At 41.6% G+C, this 23,395-nt stretch overlaps 1 protein-coding gene across 2 annotated transcripts; it reads left to right on the top strand.

Annotated features, from left to right (window-relative positions):
* Nucleotides 1-2,933: 2,933 nt before the first annotated feature.
* vstm4b (V-set and transmembrane domain containing 4b) lies at nucleotides 2,934-23,313 on the top strand. Of its 2 annotated transcripts, XM_075457896.1 has the most exons (8): nucleotides 2,934-3,078; nucleotides 8,381-8,788; nucleotides 18,231-18,284; nucleotides 18,482-18,589; nucleotides 18,726-18,759; nucleotides 18,870-18,994; nucleotides 19,237-19,301; nucleotides 19,778-23,313. In XM_075457896.1, the coding sequence occupies exons 1-8, from the start codon at nucleotides 3,030-3,032 to the stop codon at nucleotides 19,901-19,903; spliced, it is 969 nt and encodes a 322-aa protein (XP_075314011.1). In that variant the 5' UTR covers nucleotides 2,934-3,029; the 3' UTR covers nucleotides 19,904-23,313. The 2 variants fall into 2 exon arrangements, with proteins under 2 accessions (XP_075314011.1, XP_075314012.1); XM_075457897.1 differs by lacking the exon at nucleotides 18,482-18,589.
* The last annotated feature ends 82 nt before the right edge of the window (nucleotides 23,314-23,395 follow it).

Raw genomic sequence — 23,395 nt, 5'->3', positions numbered from 1 at the left:
CTCTCTTTTATATCCAAGATTATTGAGAAAGTTGTATTTAACCAGCTCAACGACATTCTGAATGAAAATGGAAGTCTTGATAACTTTCAATCAGGCTTCAGACGTCATCACAGCACTGAAACAGCTCTGGTCAAAGTGTTAAACGATATCAGGTTGAATACTGATTCTGGTAATGTTTCAGTCCTGGTTCTGTTGGACCTCAGCGCTGCGTTTGATACTGTAGATCACAGAATCCTGTTGCACAGGCTGGAAAACTGGGTTGGACTTTCTGGAGCGGTCCTTAACTGGTTCAGGTCCTACATAGAAGGCCGGAGTTATTTTGTTACAATTGGCAGCTATGAATCTGAGCGAGTGGCCATGACTTGTGGAGTCCCCCAGGGGTCAATTCTTGGACCTCTTCTGTTTAACTTGTATATGCTCCCTTTGGGTCAGATATTACAGAACTTTAACATCAATTATCACACTTATGCAGACGATACACAACTTTATGTGTCTCTGTCACCAGACGACTGCAGCCCAGCAGACGTACTGTGTCAGTGTCAGGAAGTAAACACCTGGATGAGAGAGAATTTTCTACAATTAAATGAAGACAAAACTGAGATCATTCTGTTTGGTAGCAAAGAGAAGAGGGTCAGCGTTGGTAAATATCTTGAGACTCTGAACCTTACAATCACTGACCAAGTTGGTAACCTCGGAGTGTTGATAGACTCAGATCTGACTTTCAGCAGCCACATCAAAGCTGTCACCAAGGCAGCTTTTTACCATCTCAGAAACATCAACAGAATTAAAGGTTTCCTCTCCCAGAAAGACCAGGAGAAACTCATCCATGCATTCATCTCCAGTAGACTCGATTACTGTAATGCTCTTTTAACTGGACTTCCCAAAAATAGCATTAAACATCTGCAGCTCATCCAGAACGCTGCTGCTGGAGTTTTAACCCGGACTAAGAGATCTGAACACATCACATCAGTTTTAAAATCTTTACACTGGCTTCCAGTCAGTCACAGGATAGATTTTAAAAGCCTGCTGATGGTTTACAAATCCCAGAACGGTTTAGGCCCAAAATACATCTGTGATTATGTTCAGAGAATATAAACCCAGCAGAGCTCTTAGATCCAAGGACTCAGGTCAGCTGGTCCAGTCCAGAGTCCAGACTAAACATGGAGAAGCAGCATTTAGCTGTTATGCTGCAAACAAGTGGAACAAACTGCCAGTGGAGATTAAACTTTCACCAAATGTAGACATTTTTAAATCCAGGTTAAAAACATTTCTTTTCTCATGTGTCTATGCATGAAATTTGCATAGACACATGAGATCACCTGGTCTACTCAGGTGAGAATTCAGTAGCTGAAGAAACAGGACACATTGGGAGGTGCTAAAGAGGTTGTAAAGAGGAACTCAGGAACTCTTTAGTTCCTCTCATCTCTATCACCTCCAGACCAGGAGTTAATTGTTGTGATTTAACTGCTGGAAAAACTCCATTCTCAAACATATTTTCTATGTTTTACTGTGAAGAAACACATTTGGAGATGAGGTCGGGGGGACTAAATACGGAACTCTTGTACGAAACTTTACCTCTAGACTTACATTGAACTTTTATTTGCTGTTTCATTCTCAGTTTCTGGTGAAGTTTAGAAACTAAGACTACATGATTAGATTTAGGAAACAAAATGATGTGGTTAGGTTTAGGAAAACATCATGACGGTTTAGCTTACAACACACTAAGAGCGCACGTCCCTTTTTACAAAGAATTTCTCCTTTTTCTGCATTCGATGGCTGAGCAGAGAACATTTGGCAACAATTTCATTGTGCAGATTTCCTGTTGAGGAAAGTATTGAAGTCTATTAGGCTCCCAAGCGTGCTGAAAAACAGGACGAAACGGGTCCCCTGAGTTGAAATGTGACTCCAAGGGCGCCAGACCTTTCTTATATATGCGATAATCTTTCATATGATGAGTTTTCAGAGAGTGGGCCAAGCTGGGCATTTTCTCTTAGGAACTGAAGGAGGACAAAGCAGAGTTTGTGTGGAATTTGTCTTCTAGAAAAATCTCTTTATGTCGCTTCAAGGTGCCTCTTTTATCTTTTAATCACTTTCCGGCCAAACTAGTACAGAAAAAAACAAGTTTCTTTGATGTAAGACATTAAGAAAAGCTAAAGGTTATAGATCTTCCGTAATGTGGGGACTTCTTTGTGAAGGAAACATCCATGTTTGTCAAACTGTTGCCAGACGAGAAGCACTTAAGAGGCCTCTGCAGACAGTCTCCTTTATCTCTAGATCAAAAGTGTCCCAAAACTCCACAGCACTCTTGTCTGAGGTTTGATAAAAAGACCACAAAGTGTCCCAAAAACCCTGAGTGGAAAGACTGCTGTACAAAGATTCACTGTGGGATCTTGTTACATGACATAAAAACACGATGGGTGACACACAGACCCACAAAGACATAATAGTTGGCTAGTTTTGACTGGTTACCATTGGCTAAGAGTGATAAATGCGCAGACTGTAACCCTCCTTTTTCGTGTCAGCCTATGTGTGTGTTCCAAAATAACAGCCCTGACTGAGGTCTGCGCCCGCTGTCTCCCACAGCTGGAAGTGTGATTTGCTGGGCGTCAATCTCAACAACACAACCCTCCGCATCCTCTATCCTGCACAGGAAATTACATTTCCCACTCCCTCACCAGAATCAGAGGTTGTGTGTGTGTGTGTGTGTGTGTCTGTGTGTGTGCCCTCACTCTGCTCACCTGTCTGCTTCAGTCTGCTCCATGCATGTGCATAAGAATGCGCGCGCGCGCGCACAGGAGCTTGCCAAATGTGCTTTGACTGCGTGAGTGGGGAGGAGGAGGAGGAGGAGGAGGAGGAGGAGGGGCGGAGGGAGGTTCTGAGTAGAAACAGAGCATCCAATGTTTCATATTACACTTCTCAGCTGGCAAAACGAAAAAAAAATAGAGTAGAAGAAGAGGGGGAGGAAACCTACAGCCACTTTTCTTCAGGCACAGTTAACTTGGAGTTTATGGGGGCTGCAGCTGCGGAAAATGAAGATCTCTCTGGTCTTCGCTCTTCTGACCCGAGCACTGTTTGGAGGTATGAAAAGCTTATTTTGCTTCGCAAAAAGGTGGATGTGTCGGAGGCTAAAATGTTTCCCAGCGGTCCTCAGGGAAAACATCTGAGAATCGGAGAGGATGTTGGGGAGAGGGCTGAAGAGATGGAGAAAAACACATTGTAGATCGATGAAGAATGTTTGGAGACCCGGAACTTATGAGTCTGCCCAAAAAAATTGAGCTTCGGGAGATTGCAAGTTTATCCAAGTGGCACGTGTTTGCACTCGTGGGGATTCTACAGTAAAACTGTGTTGTTCTGTGAGTGTTCTAAAGTAAAACAGTGGCCGCAGTTCTCGAGAATTAGTTCAGTCATTTGTTACAGCAGCAACACTTCCAACTTGTCACTATTTGCTCATTTTATTCTGTCACTGGAGAACAAATAAAAGATTAATCTGCACAAGAGTCAGCTGTGCTCACAGCGTCTAACTTTGGTGACAGTGAAATGACGGCGCGTCACGGAAGGAGCGCATTGTGATGCTGCCTAACCTTGGAGAAGCAGATGCGTAATAAATGTGCAGCCACAGCAGTTAGGTTTGTCCCTCTGTGCTCATCCGAGTATGTCGTCAAAAACTGCCAAAAACAACACGGCCGTCGGTGTGAGAGGGAAGACGACTGTCGGGCAACAGCAGACTCACTCCGGGTCCTGGACTTTCAGGGATTTCACACATAATTAGTGACTTTGATTTAGTAACACTGGCTCCCTTTCTGTCACAGTGACTGGCTTATAGAGAGACAAGTCAGTCAGAAACGCGCTCATCATCTATAGCCGCATTCCCACTGTAGGAACCTTTGGCAGTTCCTATAACCTTTTAATCCACGGGCCTAGGGCTGTCGCGGTGAGGGAATTCCCACCGCGGTGACTCATAGCCGCTAAACAGCGCGGTATGCGGTGATATCGCATTTTTTTTCATTAGGCTACTTTCCACGACATGCAATGTTAGATGAAAATCGAGCGCATAATCCGGCTTTTTTCCCAGCGATTCTGACATTTCACTTTGCTTTGCCTGTCATTTACTCGCTCACAGACCAACATAGCGGAGATCAAGCAGCGCATACCCCAGTTCTGCAACATTGTTGCCAGTGCCACATGGCAAATATCAACATTGTTGCAGACCTGGGCACGTTTCGTTTAGTAATGACGGAGAAAAACGAAGCAGATTAGGGCAGCAGTTGAGCTCAGGTGTCCGGGATACAGTTTTTTTTAAACAGACTGCCGACGACCAACCAACCCCGGCACATTTTTTAAACTTTTTTTTTTTATTTTTTTTATTTAATAGTTTCACCTACACAGTTTTGTTGAAATGATCAGGTATTTCCCAACAGCAAATGTGCACACCAAGCTGTGGTTCTGTGGAAGCTAGTTTATTGTTGATATTAGACGGTCGCATTTACAACGGTAAACATGGATAATAAGGGAAGATTCAAAGCCATAAAGTGTCCGGACTAGGCAGAGGAGTAAAGCCGAGATAAAGGTAGGCCACTGCATTTTATTTTAACTTCTATTGCTACGACACTGAGTAGGCATATTCTTGTAATGTCAGCTGCCGAGGGAGAATGAGACCACAACGAGTGGCCTGCAGACGTGTGTGCGTGTGCGGTGCCTATATGCAAAGGTGACGACAGAAACGCGGCACCAAGCTGTGTTAATGTGTTTCTCCTGCCTTGAGGGGAATATACAATGTATCATTATTACTGTGCTGGCTTTAAAAAGTATCAGTTCTGTCAGTCGCTTTGTATCTACTGTGCAGTCTTAAAAACTCGTTCAGTTTCTCGAGTTGTTCTGCGCGTGCAAGCTTGCTTGCGTGGGCGGTGGTGGCGGTGGCCTGGACACGCACCGCGGAGGTCCTCTCAGCACCGCGGTGATTGCATTTTGCGGTTATCGCGACAGCCCTACACGGGCCGTTTTTCCCCTCATTCGCACATACAGGAACTCAGGACCACGGCCCTCAGTTCCTATAACCATTTTAGCTCCTTCTCCGAGGCTGGGTCTGTTCTGGGTTCCATAGGAACACATCTGACGGAGGTGTTTGGTGGTTGGTAGCTACGCCCCTTGTCATGCTATCAAGGCTGAAATGTTTCATCATACGACACGGACACAACCGGTGCGTGTTTAATAAGTTAAACTCACACGTTGTCTCCTTTGTCTGCGGTGCTCTGCTCTCCTTCCTTCATGAAATGAAGAAGTATCGCCTGCGCTCGATCCTTCGTCTCATGACTCTCTCTGTGTGCTCTTCCAGCCTCGATGTTAGACGCCCGATGTGATCGTCCATGATTAATATCACCATCATGCAGACCATGAACACGGTGGCCTCCCCGCTGTCCATATTAGCTTCTGGGTGGTGTTTTTTTCTACTCTCCTCACTTTTCGCAGGTTTTGTTTTGTTGTTGAATGTGGCGCTAAAGTAACACGTCGCTGTCGCAGACGGTTGCGTCGCATCAGTCCCGACCTGGTCCCGGTTCCCCTGGGGAAGGACAGTTATCAGAACAAAATTCGAGGAGGACCGTTGCGGCTATTGTGAAAAGCCGCTTTCGGACTGTAGGAACCTTTGGCAGTTCTAATAACCTTTTAACCCGCGGGGCCGTTTTCTCCCGTGTTCGGACATACAGGAACTCGGGGCTTTCTCCCTTAGTTCCTATAACTATTTAGCTCCTTCTCCGAGGTCGGGTCTTTTCATAGTTCTTATAGAACTAATCTGACGGAGGTGTGTGGTGGTCGGTAGCTGCGCCCCATGTCATGCTATCACGGCTGAAATGTTTACTCATACAACACAGACAGAACAGGCGCCTGTTCAATAAGTTAAACTTACACTGGTCTCATTTGTCTGCAGCGCTCTGCTCTCCTTTCTTCCTTCATGAAATGGAAAGGTATGTCTCCTGACTCTCTCTGTGAGCTTTTCCAGCCTCGATATTAGACGCCTGATGTGATTGTCCATGATTAATATCACCATCATGCAGACCATAAACACAGTGGCCTCCCCGCTCTCCATATTAGCTTCTTGGTGGTGTTTTTTCTACTCTCCTTACTTTTACCGTTTTGTTTTGTGTTTGAATGTAGCGCTAAACGGCTAACGGCTAACACGTCACTGAAGCAGACGGCTGCGCGCGGCGCATCAGTCCCTATCAGGTCCCGACTCATGTGCGAATGCAGACTGAAACAGTTCCGCTGGGGAAGGATAGTTATCAGAACGAAATTCGAGGAGGGTAGTTCTGATAACTACTTTCTTAGAACGGTCTGTCCGAAAGCGGCTAAAGTCAGATGTGGAACCAAAAAGGCTCTAAACCCTTTTATCTTACTCTCAACTCAAGAAAAATACGACCTAAAAGTTTCCTCGTGTCCCTATTATTTTTTAAATTTTTAACAAAGGGAGTTTGTTCTTTTTCTGTTGCTCTGTACCGGATTTGATACCGAACGCAAGCGATAAAAGTGATACGGGCCTCTCGGCCACGTTGCCTCGAACCGACAGTTTTAATGACCAGTTCATTTCTGACCCTTAAAGCAACACGAGAGAAGTTTGTGAACCTTTTGCTTTTGTAAAGAGTCTGTGTGCGTCTGACTCGTTTTGAAGTGACATGTGTCATGCACATTCCTGGGCCTAAAACTCCCCTCAAACGAAAGGGAAGGAAATGGTGGGAAATAGAGATGAAAATATGACATTTCAGTTCATTTCACAACAGAAATGGATTGAACTACATTTATGTGAGGAAACACCTTGAACCTTTGGGCGGTCACAGTTTTTTTTTCTCGAGCTGTTGTGAATGGATGTGTATGCCTGTAATTTTGTGATAGCTTGTTGCAATGCCAGCTAGCTACATGTCAACCCTTCTGTCCCTTTATAATACACGTACACATGTTCTTATGAGTAATTCCCAGACATTTGTAATAATAATGTTTGTTTTTAAAGCTCTTAACGGCCTCGCCTCATCGTATTTATCTGAGCTTTTAACAGTCCGCAATCCTGGTAGAGCTCTGAGGTCAACAGATCAGTTTCTGCTGGAAGTGCCCAGGTCAGAATACAAACCCTGGGGTGAGCGAGCCTTTTCCCAAAGCTGCCCCCAGGCTCTGGAATAAGTTCCCCGTCCAGCTGCGTCTTATTTCTGACCCGGGCCTCTTCAAATCTAGGCTAAAAACCTCCTTATTTAGTATGGCATTTAAAGCTGCAGTCTGCAACTCTTTTTCAAGTATAATGCCTGGAACTGTCCGGGGATTCTGAAAGTTGTACATTAAATACCCCAATACAAAAAAAAATTAGTTCTCTAGGTCCCCTATATGTCCCGCTAGGTCCCTCCAAAGCCAGCAGGTTTGTTTACAAAATTGCAGACCGGACCGGTAAAAGGCAACCAATCAGGTTTACGAGCTGGGCTCTGCTGCCTGTCAATCACCGATTGTGCACGCGCGATACAAGGTAGGCTGTCCCCACGCTTATTTATCTGGACTATTGAACTTCATTACGGGCTAGTCTACTTACTGTGTCTTCCATGATCGCAAATGACAGGTGAGTTGATGAATGAGGAGCCGTGTACGCGAATCTGGCGTGCACGTAGACGTGCACGAGTTCTCATGTGTTTTGATGGGGCGGGACAGGAAGTTGAATAACTTTTTATTTTTCGGTTAAAAAATTAAGCATTTCTTGCATTTTGCGACTACGGAGGTCACCGTTTTCAACTTCAAGCGTTCTGATAGATCATGTAAACTCTTAAAATGCCAAAAATTAGGACTTTACGTATGACAACAACAAATCCTGCAGACTGCAGCTTTAATACCCAGTAGTATGATGACACTTTTATCTCATTTTATCTTATTTGATTTTGTTGTATTTCATTGCTTTCACTGTTCTTTTATTGTTTACTTCTTCTTCTCTTTATTTATTACCTGCTGTAAAGCACTTTGGTACACCGTAAGGTGTGTCTGTAAAGGGCTGCATAAATAAAGTACATTTACATTTACATTTGTCCCATCCACAGGGACTTATAGCCCAATCACCCAGTACGGGACGGCAGATATATTTTGGTTTCATCTCTGGGGGGGCTGTCATGTAATCAGTCTTTAGAAGCAGTCTAACACACAAATAGCCCCTGGTATGTTTGATCCAGTGACGTTTTCATTATAAAAAAAAATCCTCTGCGTCTTCCTTGTTGACAACTGTGAGAAAAACATATTGAGGATTAAAGTAAAGACAAAAAAAACAGTGATTTGTGACTGTGATTTCACATGTTCTGTTAAGAACGTCTGATACGGATGTATGACGGAGAACATCAATTGTCCAAACCATAACTTGTTTCTCCAGATTTATGCTTGGCCATCAACGCCACCATCACTCCGTCCCCATTCACGGTTGCAGAGGAGGGTCAAAACATCACACTCACTTGTGTCGTGTCCCAGCGACGGCGCAACGCAGCCTTACCGGTTGTTAAGTGGACCTTCCTGCCTGCGGGCACCGATCGGCCAGAGGACGAACTCCTCATTGCCCGTGTCAACATGAGGAAAGCTCGTTTCTACGGCAACTACACAAAGAGTTTCCCGTGGCCCAAGTTGAAGCTGACGGTGGTAAAGCAGGGGAAGATTTTTGAGCTGCTGATCTTGAGTGTGTCTGAAGGGGACCGTGGGCTCTACATGTGTCGGGTGCAGGAGTTTAAAAAGAACCAGGACCGCTGGAAGGCCTCATCCAACTGCACTGCTGCTACTGAGCTCAGAGGTGAGAGCCCCATGCATTGTCTGGTCTTTTCCCTGTCCTTTTCTTTTCTTTGCCAAGCCAACGCTTTGTTTTCACCATGCTTCATGTTTGATTTGGAAAAGGGGCTTTCGAGGCCAAGATCCCTTTAGCAGTTTCAATTCCCTGTTTCCTTTGAAGCAATGCAAGGGACAACATACAAGCCCTCATCCCCGTGAGCCTTGTGTAGGGAAGTTTTTCTGTGCCATCAGAGTTTGAATACGAATTTCTAATATTGCATTTTCACAGCATCAAAATCAGACTTTGAATTTGAAAAACCAACAGTGTAAAAAAAATTCAACATCTAAAAAAAAAAATTCTACATCTAAAAATTCAATGGAAAAAAATTCAACTTCAAAAATTCAGTGGAAAAAGAACCAGACTCAACATCCGGGTAAACAGGGAGAAGCAATCGATCCCCTTCTCAATTCATCCAACGGCAACCAAACAAGTTATGCTCCATTGGACAGATCGACTCAATAGATATTAGTAATATCTATTACTCAATTTTACTAACACAAAAGGCAAATAAAGTAACCTCACTCACCGAAGCACCATCACCTGCGTTGGTGGACATGGCTGATGCCCAATAGAATAGAGATTTTTTTTTTAGACTGTTGGTTTTTCAAATTCAAAGTCTGATTTTGATGCTGTAAAAATTCAATATTAGAAATTCGTATTCAAACTCTGATGGCACAGAAAAACTTCCATACTTGTGCTTATAGATTTGATGGATCAATGGCCTCCACAGAAAGAGGCCGAGGTCAACTTCATTTGAGTTACAATGGATTCCAATGGACACATTTTCAGGTCACACAAAAGTAAAGCATTGCCTCGAATCTTATAACCAAGTTGAAATAAGCTGTAGAAAAGGAGGTAGTTGCTTAAGTGGACAATAAGTGCATTAGACGACCCTGTCTCACCTTAAAATGTGGACAAGCCATGTTAGTCCACAGCACCTTGTCCACTTGGGTGACATCTTGTTTTTTCATGCAGCACTGTTCCATGACACCCCTTACTTGTTTGAAGCTAGAAATCAAACCGCTGTTACAATCTAGATGACACAGAAAAGATGCATCCACCCCACAATTGGTTCAAGTCGTCATGGGTTTGATGGGTATCAAAAGATGGCCTATCTGGTCGTGTCGATAGGATGACTCATCGATCATTTAGGATTAAACTAGTAGTCGTTTTAATTTACTGGCTTGAAAGAAACTGTACTGAAAAAAAAGAAGTTGGGAATATTGTATTTTCCACTGTGTGTGACAGAATGATGGGATTTCTTTTAATGGGTAGGACGGAAACACTTTTGACAATAGTAAGACTGCAAACAGGCCTTAAGTACATGATTTTGTCTGCAAGGATATTCTAGACAGAAAACTTTAGCTGATGGTAAGCAGTTTCCAACTTTTAGTTTTTTTTTCCAGACAGAAAAAAAGAGCTCTCCGCAGTATTTTATACCTCAAAATAAAGGACTGTGTTCGACTGAAGAGGGAATGGGCATGTTGAGCTCTTCTGCCGCCACGTTTTCATTTCATTTGGTCACATGCTCTCATGTAGGAATTTAAAGTATATGGGGAGATGCTCATATGCGCATGGTATTAAAGGAATAAAGAAGGCCAAATAAACTCAAACTGTGAAAACTATTTGTCTCAGTGGAGCAATTATGTGTCTCCGGGAGCTGCAGTTGCTAACCACAACTGGGTGATGTAATTCAGATGGCTCCAGAAGCTGCTGAGTGGCTTCAGTGAGCAAAAGCACTGTCCTGCTTTTCATTTGAGGAGGGAAATGTCATCGGTTAGAGACAAGCCTGGAGATGAAAGGGTCCTGCGTCTCAGTAAGTTTGCGGCTCTAACCGAAGGTGATCTTGGAAAGCGAGCAAAGTGTTTGAGGTTTCATTGGCACCTCTGGCACCAGAAACATTCGCAGAATGGAACTGATGACATTTACTGGTACCAGATACTGCACAGAGATAAAAAGCAGTAACACGAGGGGTGGGCAAAAAATCGATTCATGTACATATCGCGATTGTTAATGGGATGATTTTAAAAATGGATTTTTCTCCCCAGAATCGATTCTATTACGTCATATCCGTGTACAGAAAAACTTCATCAATTCATTACATTAAGTTATGTTAAAACTAGCCCACATTTGTGTTGTGTGGACATTTGAATTCATTTTGTAACTGTAAACTTTAAAAAATGCTGTACATGTTAAGTACCTCTTTTTGTCTGAGTTTAAATAAATGTCAGCTGCTGGACTGACTGACACATACTGATGTGCATCGTTTATGGGAACGACATTCATTCTAGAAGTGTATGATTCAACTTGTTTGTTTTTTTAAGGAGGAAGAAAATTGCAATTACTGATTATATCGAATCGCGATACTTGTAGAATCGCAATTATCAACAATCGGGATACAATCGAATCGTGACCAAAGCATATCGTCCCACCCCTAAGTAACACCTTTAAAAACATTTTAGAAATAATAATATGAGGACATCTTCACATACATTTGAAGATAAAGCATATTTACATTGTTGCATCAACTTGATGTAAATCCTTCCTAAATCCTTACATAAATGCTTCCTCACAGCTTCCTTACAGGCTGCAACTTTCAGGGTGTCGAGCCCACCTGAGTATGGGCCAGAGCCCTCACGCGGTCCCCACAAAGAACTGCTAACACTGGCCCCAATGTGGAGCTTTCCTCCCAAAAGTAGAACAGAAAAAGTTTAGAGAGACTCAGCAGAAAAGGAACAAGAGATAGTTGTGCTCAGGAGGGTAAAGCTGGAACGTTTGTCTGCAGTGACAGTTGAGTGGGAAGTTGTGTCGTGGTGGCTCTTAACACACTGTGGTCGAGGAAGTGGGAAGCTATTTTCATCCAAGGAAGCGCCGGTCCATTATGGTTTCAGTGTTAATAATAAAAAAAGCCTACTGCAGCATTTTTGGATGGATACTGAAATAAGGCCACAAAGAATAATGTACACTATGTATAGAGGGCTGACAAGAGAAGGCCTCATCCAACTGTACAAATTGGGCAAATGTGTCCAATGGATTCCAATGGACACATTTTCAGGTCATACAAAAGTACAATATGTATAGAAAGCTGACAAGAGGCAAAGCCTCATGTTGATTAATGCCTTGTGAAGCAAATTGTTGTGGGAGACTAGCAAAAACTCTGCAGTCAATACGCGACTAATGGTCGAAACTCCAAACTCGAAGACTAAAGCACCAGCAGAATCAGAGCTGACGAGCATCACATCCGTCACACAACAGACCCTGCACATCGTGTCTTCTGCATTTAGCCTTGTTACCATTAACCATGCACATCTGCCTGCAGTTTTCCTTCCTCAAGTCTTTCCTCTGTCACATCCCACAATAGCTGGCAGGGAACTCCAATTTTTTAGTAGTCAAAACACAATGAACAAGCACTGCATCAATCTGAATGTTTGTAGCCATAAATAAGGGCTCTTTTTTGAATTACAAAGTGTCTTTGGGAAAACTAATCTCGTTTACTTTGTTGTGCAGACTTCAGTGGGTGTAGCACTGTTGTCTTTTCTGTTTAACCCTCATTTACTTCCTGTTAGATCAGGGCTGGTAACCTTATCCTTTGACTTTGTTATATGTCTGGGATTTGCCTACTGATGCACAGTTTCGAGTAAGCAGAGAAAAATGTCATTGTCGCTCACGTTTTTCAGATCTAACTTTTGGGCCTTGTGATGACAAATGTTCCCAGCGGCATCTTATCGATAGAACCCTGCTGTGGAGCTGTTAATGAACTAAAACTGTCCTTGGTTTATTACCTAGGTTTTAAAGATAAAAAGAGAGAGATTTTGACCGGAATGTTCCAGTGCAATGCCAATATGCACTTTGCCTGGTTGGATTTATCCTAATTAGAAGAACTAATACGCCACATTATTAGCTGGTGGCTGATGTTTTGTTTCCATTTCTTATTCATTTATTATTTCACGAGGTTCTTGTTTATGTACGAAAGCAGAGAGCAGCGTCAGATGTAGCTACGTTCTTTAACAGTTGAACCAATTTTTCAGCTTCAAAACTAAACAAAGTAACACTTTACTAAACAGCAGAGATGGGGACTCAAGTCACTGTGACTTGGATTCGAGTCGACTCGAGTTGCTGTTTTGATGACTTGTGACTTGACTTGACAAAAAATAAAAGACTCGAGACTCGACTTGGAAGTTAAAGACTCGGCACAACTTGACTTGAGACACGATGACTTGAATGACTTGAGTGTTATTCAGTTCATGTTTTCAGTTTGAATATAAAATTAATAAATTAATAAAAAAAATTATATCGATTACCCGGTAGGCTGAGAATGGCGTCATGATTGGATCCCTACCCTGTCAATCAGCCATGCCCTCTCTACATACCTTACGTGTTTATTGGAGAGAATAAACTTATATCAGATATGCATCAACATGTCAGCGGGAGGAGGACCGAGAGTCGTTGTCTTCGGCTTTCGTAATTAGCATTTTGACGGCAAAAGACGAACAGCACAGTCAAAGACATGCGGCATCAACATCTCGGACAGCCAGACGACAACTTCCAACTTTGTTCGTCATTTGAAGATCCATTCTGACCAGTGAGTGCTTGTCAAATTAGCTAATATTATCCTGTTAGCCTAGTCGGTAGTTAGCTAACGTTAGCTTGATATGATACGGGGTGGACAGGTTGGACACATTGGCCATTAATGTTTACTGACAGTTACTTATATCTTGTCTTTGCACTTTATTAAGATCATATTCTGCAAGTAAAATTGCAATAATAAGGTGACTTGACTTGACTTTGACTTGACTTTGACTTGACTTGCCCAAGAAAAAATGACTTGGGACTTACTTGAGACTTGCACATGTGTGACTTGGTCCCATCTCTACTAAACAGAAACTCTGGCAAACTATCACTTGACTAAAGACCTATTAGTAGCTTTGGAGAACAAATAAGCAGCACCACATCCATCTTGGGTTACTGTAATTCTGATGTGTAAACACAGGAAAACTGCCCTCCTTCTGGCCTGGAGGGAGGGGGATTTCTACCCACCATCTGCCCTACACACTCTGACAGCAAGGACAAACTTCAGCTGGGCTTTTAAGGGGTTAAACCCACCCAGGAGACCTTTGCTTCTGGTCTCAACTTCAGATGAGACACACCGTGTAACCAAAACTTTACGTGCACATTTGTTTTTGTGTGTGTTTTTTGGACATCAAACTAATGGAATTCTTGTGCTGGGGGGCGGGGCGGCATCAGGTGAGGAGGTGTTTCCATCTCATTCACAAAAACCTCTCACTCCTCTTACTACTACAACAATAAACACTTCAACAAAGAGGTTCACTGGAGACAGAGGGCAGTGTGGAAAATATAGCCTCCTGTTGGCATAAGCAAACTGACCCACGTGGGCAAGACGCACACGCCACATCCGTGTGCCGCATGTGGCGTGGGTTTAAGTATAGAAAGGACACTAAAAGGGAAATTGAACTATACGTGTCTCTTTTGAGTTTTTTTCCCCTTTAAGAAAGTGGCAACAACTGACTTACAGTTCAACAAAATGGATTCGTTTGTGGGTAAATGCATCAAAGAGACATTTCGAACAATTGCTCATTTAATAAGATGCCGATTCCCAGAAGAAATGATTCAGAGACGCAACAGGAAGTTAGAGGGTTGATTCTTAAAAGCTTTGTTAATGTCGCTGTGTGCTTGCATTCATTTGCAGTCATTTACAATACAGTCACAGAGGATCACTATTCATTCCAGACCTCATCTGTGTACTGATGTTTACTGTCTTGGGTTTGTTGGGGCAAGAAAAAAAGAAAAAAAAGAGTGAAAACCACAAGTGAAAAACACAGTGCGAAACTGAAGACAACTCTGTGCCTCTGTAGCACAAAACGGAGTTTAATGAATCCGTCCACAGTAGCCCTGTGTCCTCTTCAGCCTTTCAAAAGCTGCAGTCGGAAGGAGACATTTTTTTTCCACATGAGGATAAAAGACAGTTTCATGGCAAACAGCACAGCAGATTTATCCACTTTGTAAGTTTTCCAGCATGTACAGCTGCTGCACTGACAGAGCTACACTGAACCCGAAGCAAAAGCAACACATAAATGTCAAAGATGTTGTCGTGATTTACACTGTCAATCATTCAAAGAAATATATATCCGACCGTCTGCCATTTGAAACAGCTGAAGAAACTATTAAGATACAGTTATTATGCTCACTGCTGCATCTGCTGCTCTATCACTGACACATTTTTCTTATTTATAACTAACCGTACAGTTCATTGTGATTTGTTATCAATTCTGTCCTGAAGGTGGGGATGTGCAGCTCACTGCAACCCTTGGGAGCAGCCACTAAACTATTTATGTGACTACATTTGTTGTCAATAAACAATAAATGAGTCTAAACCATTTTTGAACTGAAGTAGTATGTAATCCGGAAAGTAAATCTAATTTGTTTTCATTCCAGGTTTAGATTGACATGTAATTACGTCTAGGCTTCAGTTTTAAACATTTTAACCTGCAAATCTACTTACGGGTTCGCAGATTATACTTCAAAACCCCATAGTTACTTAGTCTTTTCTTTAAAAATGAGTACCAGTGTTCCCAAAAAGTAGAATGTAGTGTCACAGACAGACAGTGGAGGGTTTTGGTTTCACACACGCTTACAAATTCAAAGTGAGACTTATTTTAAATGAATTATTTTATTCCAAAGCACAACGTTGCATTTTGCATCAACATTTTTCCTCGGATTCATTCTTAGCTCTCTCAGAACGAGGCTTTTCAATAAACATCCCACTGCCTTATGTGATGTTTGACGCCCTCTAATTCTTACTTAGGCTGTGACGCTCTACTTTACGAGATTGGCTACAAATCTAATTTCCTTTTCAGCGATGGGAATTGCGATTGGGAGGCTATGTTCAACTTGTTTCTTACCATTCGGGGTGTGTCGGTTTCTTTAAAAGTATACACATTTCCTCCCAAACCAGCAGAAACAAACTCTTCCGCCATCCATCCACCTTCAGATATGGTAGCTTATGCATCATGGGAGGCATGACTGCTGGCATACTTGTTGGTTTGTCAGTCAGCCAGTCAGCCTGTGGGAAAGACTCCAGTGGGCGTAGAGGCGAGCCTGCCCGTCGTCAGCTGGTGGTGGTTTTGGGTATTTAAAGATGTCCTGGTGGGTGTCACTTCACAAGCTTCATGCTACCACCTCAGCAAGAGTACAGCGGTGTTAAGACTCCTGTGGTCAGAGAGGGTGGAGAAATGAGTGAGCATGGGAAACACATTTTCACTGTCACTTGGACACTGACAGCACATAACTGGGATTTTCATCACACAGTATTGGATTTTTGATTTTTTTTTTTTAGGGTATTAAATTTAAGTTCCTACCTGCTTGCTGTATCCCATGATGTCAAGTAACCCATATATAATTCATAGAACTCATAATTTTCATGGTAAAAAATGATAAATGCCAAAACAAAAAAGCCAATATAGGAAATTGAAGAGGTGACTTTATTTATTCCACTAAAATCTATTTTAGTAATAAATCGCTAGACATTAAAATGCACTTTGAAAAAGGCCTAAGCTAACACTGGAGAACAGTCTTGATTTGTCTCATTTCATGAATAGCCTATCAAGCATGTAGGATAAAAATCTTTGTGGAAATACAGTACATTTTAGAGTTTTATTCTTCTATGAACTGGCTTTGACAAAAAATAAAATGTTAGCTACAGACTGATTTTCTCACCAGCTACTGTAATGCTAACGTAAATTATCCCGTTAGCTGCTTCCGGTCAAATCTGCCAGTGATGGTCCAAATTAGGAACATTAATGTAGATTTAAGGCATTACTTCTCATCTTAAATCTCGATTATGCTGTTTATTTCATTCCGACACCTTTTTCCTCCCATTGTCGGAAATGCGGGATGTTTTATTTTTTATAAACATCCTGCCATTCCAATAGTTCCTTTAATAGCCTATTGAAGCCTTTTTTCTTTTTTAGAGGAACTCCACAACCTCGCAAACCAACTATCATAAATTATTATCAAAATCCCCTGAAATTTCAAATATCAAAATACAGGTATTAATGTAAATGGGGCGAGTCTGAAACATGTTAGATGAAGCAGAAACAGTGTCAGTGACCTGTCACAGCAGCCAGCTGGAGCGGAGCTCTCCACAGAGCCAATGCGTCTTTAGCACGCTGTCATCATATGCAACAATAATAATTGCAATCGCAGATATCAATGGCAGCTCACCTGTGTCGGACGTCTTGGTGCTGTAAATAAAACCAATTTCATATATTAGGCTCCCCAAAATGTTTTATTATTATTATTTTTAGTAGTTTTTTTAGTTTTAAATCAATAAGTGAACCGTGTTTGTCGCTCCTTTTTATGTTATTAACTATCTGAATATCATTGATTTGCTTTTGGAGTGCGTTTTGAAAATGACCACAGACTCATGACATTGTCAGGATCTGACGGTATCCGACACACCTACATGACAGCTGTTACACACACACACCAGATTTATAGTGAAATAGTAACAACAACACAGCCCTTATGGATGGATCCTGAGTGCCATCATCTTTTATTTTTATTTTTAAAATCCGAAATAAGCCCACATCCACCTGATCCTCCCCTCTGACTGTAGATGTGACCCTTAAATCATCATTCAGTATCAATTTAATATCATTCAAACATCACACGCTTTGAAGAATAACAGGCAGAGAGAGAGAGGGAGAGGCTTTAATTACGCTTTTAAAGACTGTATCACATCTGTACACATGTCTTAAAACATGTAAAATGCATGAACTGAAAGAAGGGACTCACCTGTTGAGTAACGCTCATTTCCTTATATGGAAAGCCTTGTCGGAATGGCGGGATGCAACCCGTAAAACTAAACTGTATAGCTTAACTGTTATTCTAAAGTTGCTAGCAATAGGTTGATAAATTACAACGTTTGTTTACGCAATAAATCTGTGAGAAAGAATGTTTCTAGTCATAAATTTAATAAAAGTAGGGCCAGAACTGAAGCAACTGCAATATTTTTATGTTTAAACCACTCTGAAAATAAATCAAGTGGTAAAACAAACAATTCAAAGGTGCAACATTTTCAGAGATTTACTTCAACAGCAGTTTATCAACGCCAAAAAGAGAAGGATGAGTATGGCTGGGTGTGGGTTAAAAGTTTACAATGATGTCAAAGTTAATGAGATATTTACTCTTTTCATCCAGCAAAGTTTAAGCCATGTGGATTGTGAATCAGAGACTTAATCATGCAGGGAGGAGACCAGCTTTGGGGGCCTGTCTTCCTACAATTAGCTTTCTTTAAACTCTCGACAGTGTGTAATCAGGCAGCAGGGACGCCACAGTGATGACTATGGCCTTCACGTGTTTGTCTTCTCTCCTTTTTCCTGTGCAGTGCATGTTCTACCGGCCTCCAAGGCCAAAGAAAGGCTGTGGAGTTTGTTTGAAGGTAAGTCGTCAGGATATTTTTAGTTTTTGTGTGTGCACATTTGCGGTGGACTTGACAAAAATAGCCCAACCCAAACAATATACTAACGTGGCTTAAAATAGCTCATGGCAAGACACGTGTTTTTTTTTTCTTCTTCTTCCAATTTTAGCACACAATGAAGTAATGTTTAGGCATGTGGATGTTGTGCTGTATTTCAGATGTGTACCTGTGTGCAGTGCTGATCTGCTCCGTGGGTCTGCTGTGCATGTGCATGTTCACTGTGACGGTAACCTGCCAGTTCATACAGAGGAAGCAGAGGCTAAAAGGTAAGCTCATCGTGGTCTTTATCAACACTGTATTACACGTCTCCAACCTACTCTCCTCTTTTATCCACATTTCTTACTATGCCCTCTCCCTTTTTCTACGAGTACTTAACTTCAAAAATGTGTTGTGTCTCTACAGATAATTACCATTTGGTCAAAAGTCCTCAGAACTGGTAAGATTTTTTTGGGCAGGGCAGCTTAATCCCGAACAACCCTTTTTGTTAGTAGCTTCAATACAAGCATTCAAATGCACTGAAGCTCTGCTAATCTGGTCCAACTCCAGCTCAGGAGAGACAGTCACCAGTGTGGTCAGCGTCTCTCCTGCTCTTCCAAAGAAGGAGAGGAGGTACAGAAAGAAAAGGAGCAGAGACTACCAGGAGGAGATACCGCCAGAGATACCAGCAAAGGGTAAACACTCTGCCGTGCATTCATATGCTGTAAAACTTGTGGGTAAAGTTCTCTCTGTTGCAATTTTTCCCAAATCTACAGATAATTCCTTAAACCCATTACATGTAGAATGGCCTTCATAAAGACGATGTTTGTGGCTGTGATGGAAAGGACTGCTACTTGCTGTACACATTAAAACATATGTACATTCACCTGGCTACTAAACCTTTGTAAAATCACTTGTTTGCGTTTCGCACATGCAGCTCCCATTGGAGACAAATCACGCAAACCCAAACTTTTAAAACCTCAACCAAGGAAAGTAGTATTGGTGAGTACAATAGTGTTCTTTTACATTTTTAGCCTCTTTTCGCAGGTTATTCTCTATAAATTGAATGTGTTTAACTGGAGTAAACCTCTGACTTTTCTTGTGCTCATACCTTTTCATGTCTGGAACATGTATTACTGTATCTTGCAAGGCATTCATTGTCACACTCTACCTTTTCTGCTGCCCAAATACAAAGGAAAAAGACCAAATGTTGTCCGAAATTTAACAGATATTTGGTATTTTAATGATACAAAATGCAGTTTTTTTCCCTTTTAACTCAGAACTCTTCTTAGGTGGCCTGTGTGCACAGCCTGCGTACGTTTACCAAAGCCAGAGGTTTATGCAAACAGTAAATCCACGGCATCTTCAGCCTTGTCATTAGCTTAATGGGGTTTTTCAGAAACTTTATTTATTTTTTTTTTCTCAAGCTTTCTTGTCTTGCCACTATGTTTAAATCTTCTCTCTCGCCTCCCTTTTAGCCGAGGATAGTGGAGGAGAATCTGACGTACGCAGAGCTGGATCTGGTGAGGCCAGTTCCAGAGACGAAGGCATCGCGGAGCGGAACCGTGTACGCTCAGATACTGTTTGGGGAGCAACAGCTATGAGAGAAACACATACCACTAAAAACTGTGCCTTATGTAAATAGTATTCTCTATTTATAGTCTGCGTTGTACTGTTTTGTATCCAAACTGTGTGCAAGGAGGAGAGTGTGTAAATTCTCCAAAGTATTAGAAAATTGTACATGTGTGTTTTATATGAGTTTTAGTGCCACTTCATTTTACTAAACATACAAAAGAACATGTTCTATACATACATGAGATTTGTTTTGGGTTTCTTTTTGCAGCCATGCTTGAAAACTGTACAGCCCATAGCAGAGAACATAACGGATGACTTTTGTGCCGTTTTAGACCGGATTTGTCCATTATGACAATCGGAAGGGAAGTGTATTTTTGTGGTATTTTTATTTGTTCGATTTCAGCGGGAGGAAATACTGTTTGACTTTGCTGAGGCCAAGTGACAGTGAGGAAAACTCTGGCAGTAAAGGGAGATTTTTAACAATGCCACTGGTTCTGGTATCATCAGACTGTTGGGAGAAGAAACACCATCCTTGTAGTTTCACAGCTTTTTTTTTTTTTTAATGTCTGGCATCAAAAGGTACAACCTTTGACAGCAAAATCTTCCTCTTCAGCTTGTAGCAAAAAAGTCAGCGAAAGAGCACCAGCAGATCTTTTGCACACCCGGATGCCATTCGGCTTCTGTTTACTTCCTTCAAGTCTTTTCCAAATATCCAAACCTCTGAAACCTTTAAAAGCCATCAATCAAACTGAAATTACATGCAATTGCTCTGGTGATGGTCCATAGGATCATCTGCCATAGCATTTCATTATTGATTTTTCAGAAAGTCAACATCCCACATACACTTGATTTTTTTTTTCCTTAACCAACCAACTTGTTATATTTTACGGTTGGACCCATATTGTTGATATATGGCTCTTGGTTGTTGTTGTTGTTATTTTAGACAAGATGCTTTTTAAGAACTTTACTTTTGTTAAAAATAGGGAAAATGTTGAACTTTTCCTTCAGATTCATAAACGTACAATTCTAAACGCTTTCATTTTAAAGTTACGCCCCTAATTCCAGGAAAGTTGGGGCACTGTGGAAATGAAAAAGAATACACCAGGATTTGTTTCACAATAAAACATATCACAGATTGAAATTAAGACCCTTCACAATTTCATAAAATTTTTTTTGCATATGTGTCTGGATGTGTAATTCGGCAGTTTCATAGGTATTAATGCAACCCCCATTCCAACAGAGATGCAGGCTTTTGAACTTTTCACGAGAACATGAAAAAGAAAAATCTCAATTTATCTGACAACAGAACTATTTTCCACTTTGTCTCAGTCCATTCTCAAAAAGCTTTCGCCCGGAGGAAACAGCAGTGTTTCTGGATCACGTTCGCATATGGCCTCTTCTTTGTCCGGTCGAGCTTTAACCTGCATGTGCAGCTAGCACGGTGAACTGTGTTCACAGACAGATGGAATGGGGTCCATTTTTGATGCAATGCCTCCTGAGGGCCTGAAGATCACAGAAATATCTCCTGATTCTCTGAATCTTTTGATCACATTGAGTAGTGTAGAATATTTGAAGAGCAATTCCATAGTAATGTTCCTCATGTAACATTGTGAAGGTATAGTTTTTTGCAGATTGCTGAACCTTTGCCAATCTTACTTCTAAGAGACTCTGCCTCTCTTAAGGTGCTCTTTTTTTACGGATCTGTTGCCAGATAAGCCAATTGGTTGTAACATGTTTCTCCAGCAGTTTTTTATGAATACCACTTGTTTTTCCAGCTTTTTCCCACCCCCGTTCCAGCACTTTTTGAGACATATTGCAGCCTTCAAATTGAATATGATATTTTCCATCTAATAATTGTCTCACTTCCAACATCTGATGTGTCTACTATGTTCTTTTGGTCATGAAATATTGGTTTCTAAGAATTCTAAAACATTGCATTCTGTTTTTATTTACATTTTGCACAGCATCTCAACCTATTTCTGGAATAGGAGTTTTAAGTTAAGTCTATGAACACCAAATTACATTTTGTACGAGGGGGCTTCTGTTCAACCTCGCGTCTGTTATTTCTTTATCAAACTGAACTCATTCACATTGCAGGAAACCATATGTCATGTGAGCAGATTTATTAAGGAGTGTCAAAGCAAATTAAAGACATCCATTGTTATGAATGTGAACTATTGTACTATCAGATGGGATTTACTTGGACTGTGTTAGCAGCATTATCTGCTTCTAATCATCTCAGTTCAGACTGTATATCTGGCTGCAGTTTATAATGACCACAGTGCCACGAAGCTGATACCAAAACCGGCAATTAGCCCCCCACCTCCCTTAAAAGCCAATATGTGAGATCATGCAAGCTCTTTCATCTGGCGCCAACATCAACTTTAACAGTCTGTAAGCAATGCAGACACATACATACACACAAGGGTGGAGTTACATGAAGGCTAAACACAGTCACAGGGAAAGGCACATGCCGTAAATCCTAAAAAGCTGCAAACAACCGTGACACCTGATCCACGAACAGGGACAGACCAAGACCTTTGTTTGATTTCAGTGATTTTACGTGGACGTCTGTCACAGTTTATTTCAAATTCAGGAGTGATTTTTGTTGCTTAAGAACCAAAGGCCACATTGGCCGCCATCCCAAATACCTTTGCTACAGTCTCCCTGTTTTTTCCTTTTCCGTGACTCTGAGTGTGAAAGCACTTTGGACTCTTTTTTTCCATTTAATGATCCTTTGGACTCGGGCATGGAAAAGCAAAAAGGAGCTTTCTCTAAAACGGCAAACTTGAAACCCAGACACAAAGGCACCCTCCCTTGCCCTGTAACTTTCACTATCTTATGTGGAGTTATTCATGCAGGCGGAGTGCAGCTCACACTTTTTGCTGCCTGCTTGCTGGGACTCTTGTGAACTTGATCTTAAAGTGGCAGTTTGGTTGGCAAAACTAGCTGTTGATCCTTTTCCAGTTTTAGATGAATAGTTTGAGTGAGTGTAATCACTATAATAGGACTGATATGATGACACCATCTCTTGTCAGAAAAATGCACTTTCTTTTTTATTCCCCTTTTACTGTATATTCCATTTCAAAGTAAACCAATCTGAACCTCTGCATTTGTTCATTCATTTTCCCACCGTTGCTCTCGGTTGTTGGTGTCAGATGCTCGGCGTCCCTAAACGAAGTGAAATAAGCGAGTGAACCTTCTGTAGTGGGTACAAGTGTCTTAGAAATGCCTTTAGACTGTGAAATGTAAACTTTCTCCCAGACCAAATTGTCCTTACTGGGAATCCACTAATGGAAACCATATGTGAATTGTGCTTTTCCTCCCACTTTTCCCTCTCTGCCCTCCACTGTCCTCTGCATTCATCAACATTCGAGTGTTTCTGCTCATGTGCATGTCGTTTTTCAGATGCACACTGTGTGTATCGATAAGTGAAATAAAGGTGGATTTAAAGAGTACCTTGTGTGAGATAAGTGGTTCGGCCATGGCCTTTTGGATGGCGATGCCGGCTACATATCAGC

The sequence above is a fragment of the Odontesthes bonariensis genome, chromosome 23 (assembly GCF_027942865.1).
Source record: "Odontesthes bonariensis isolate fOdoBon6 chromosome 23, fOdoBon6.hap1, whole genome shotgun sequence".
Classification (NCBI taxonomy): Eukaryota; Metazoa; Chordata; class Actinopteri; order Atheriniformes; family Atherinopsidae; genus Odontesthes; species Odontesthes bonariensis.
The sequence above is the reverse complement of the archived record's forward strand: the minus strand, read 5'-3'. Positions and strand labels throughout refer to the sequence as shown.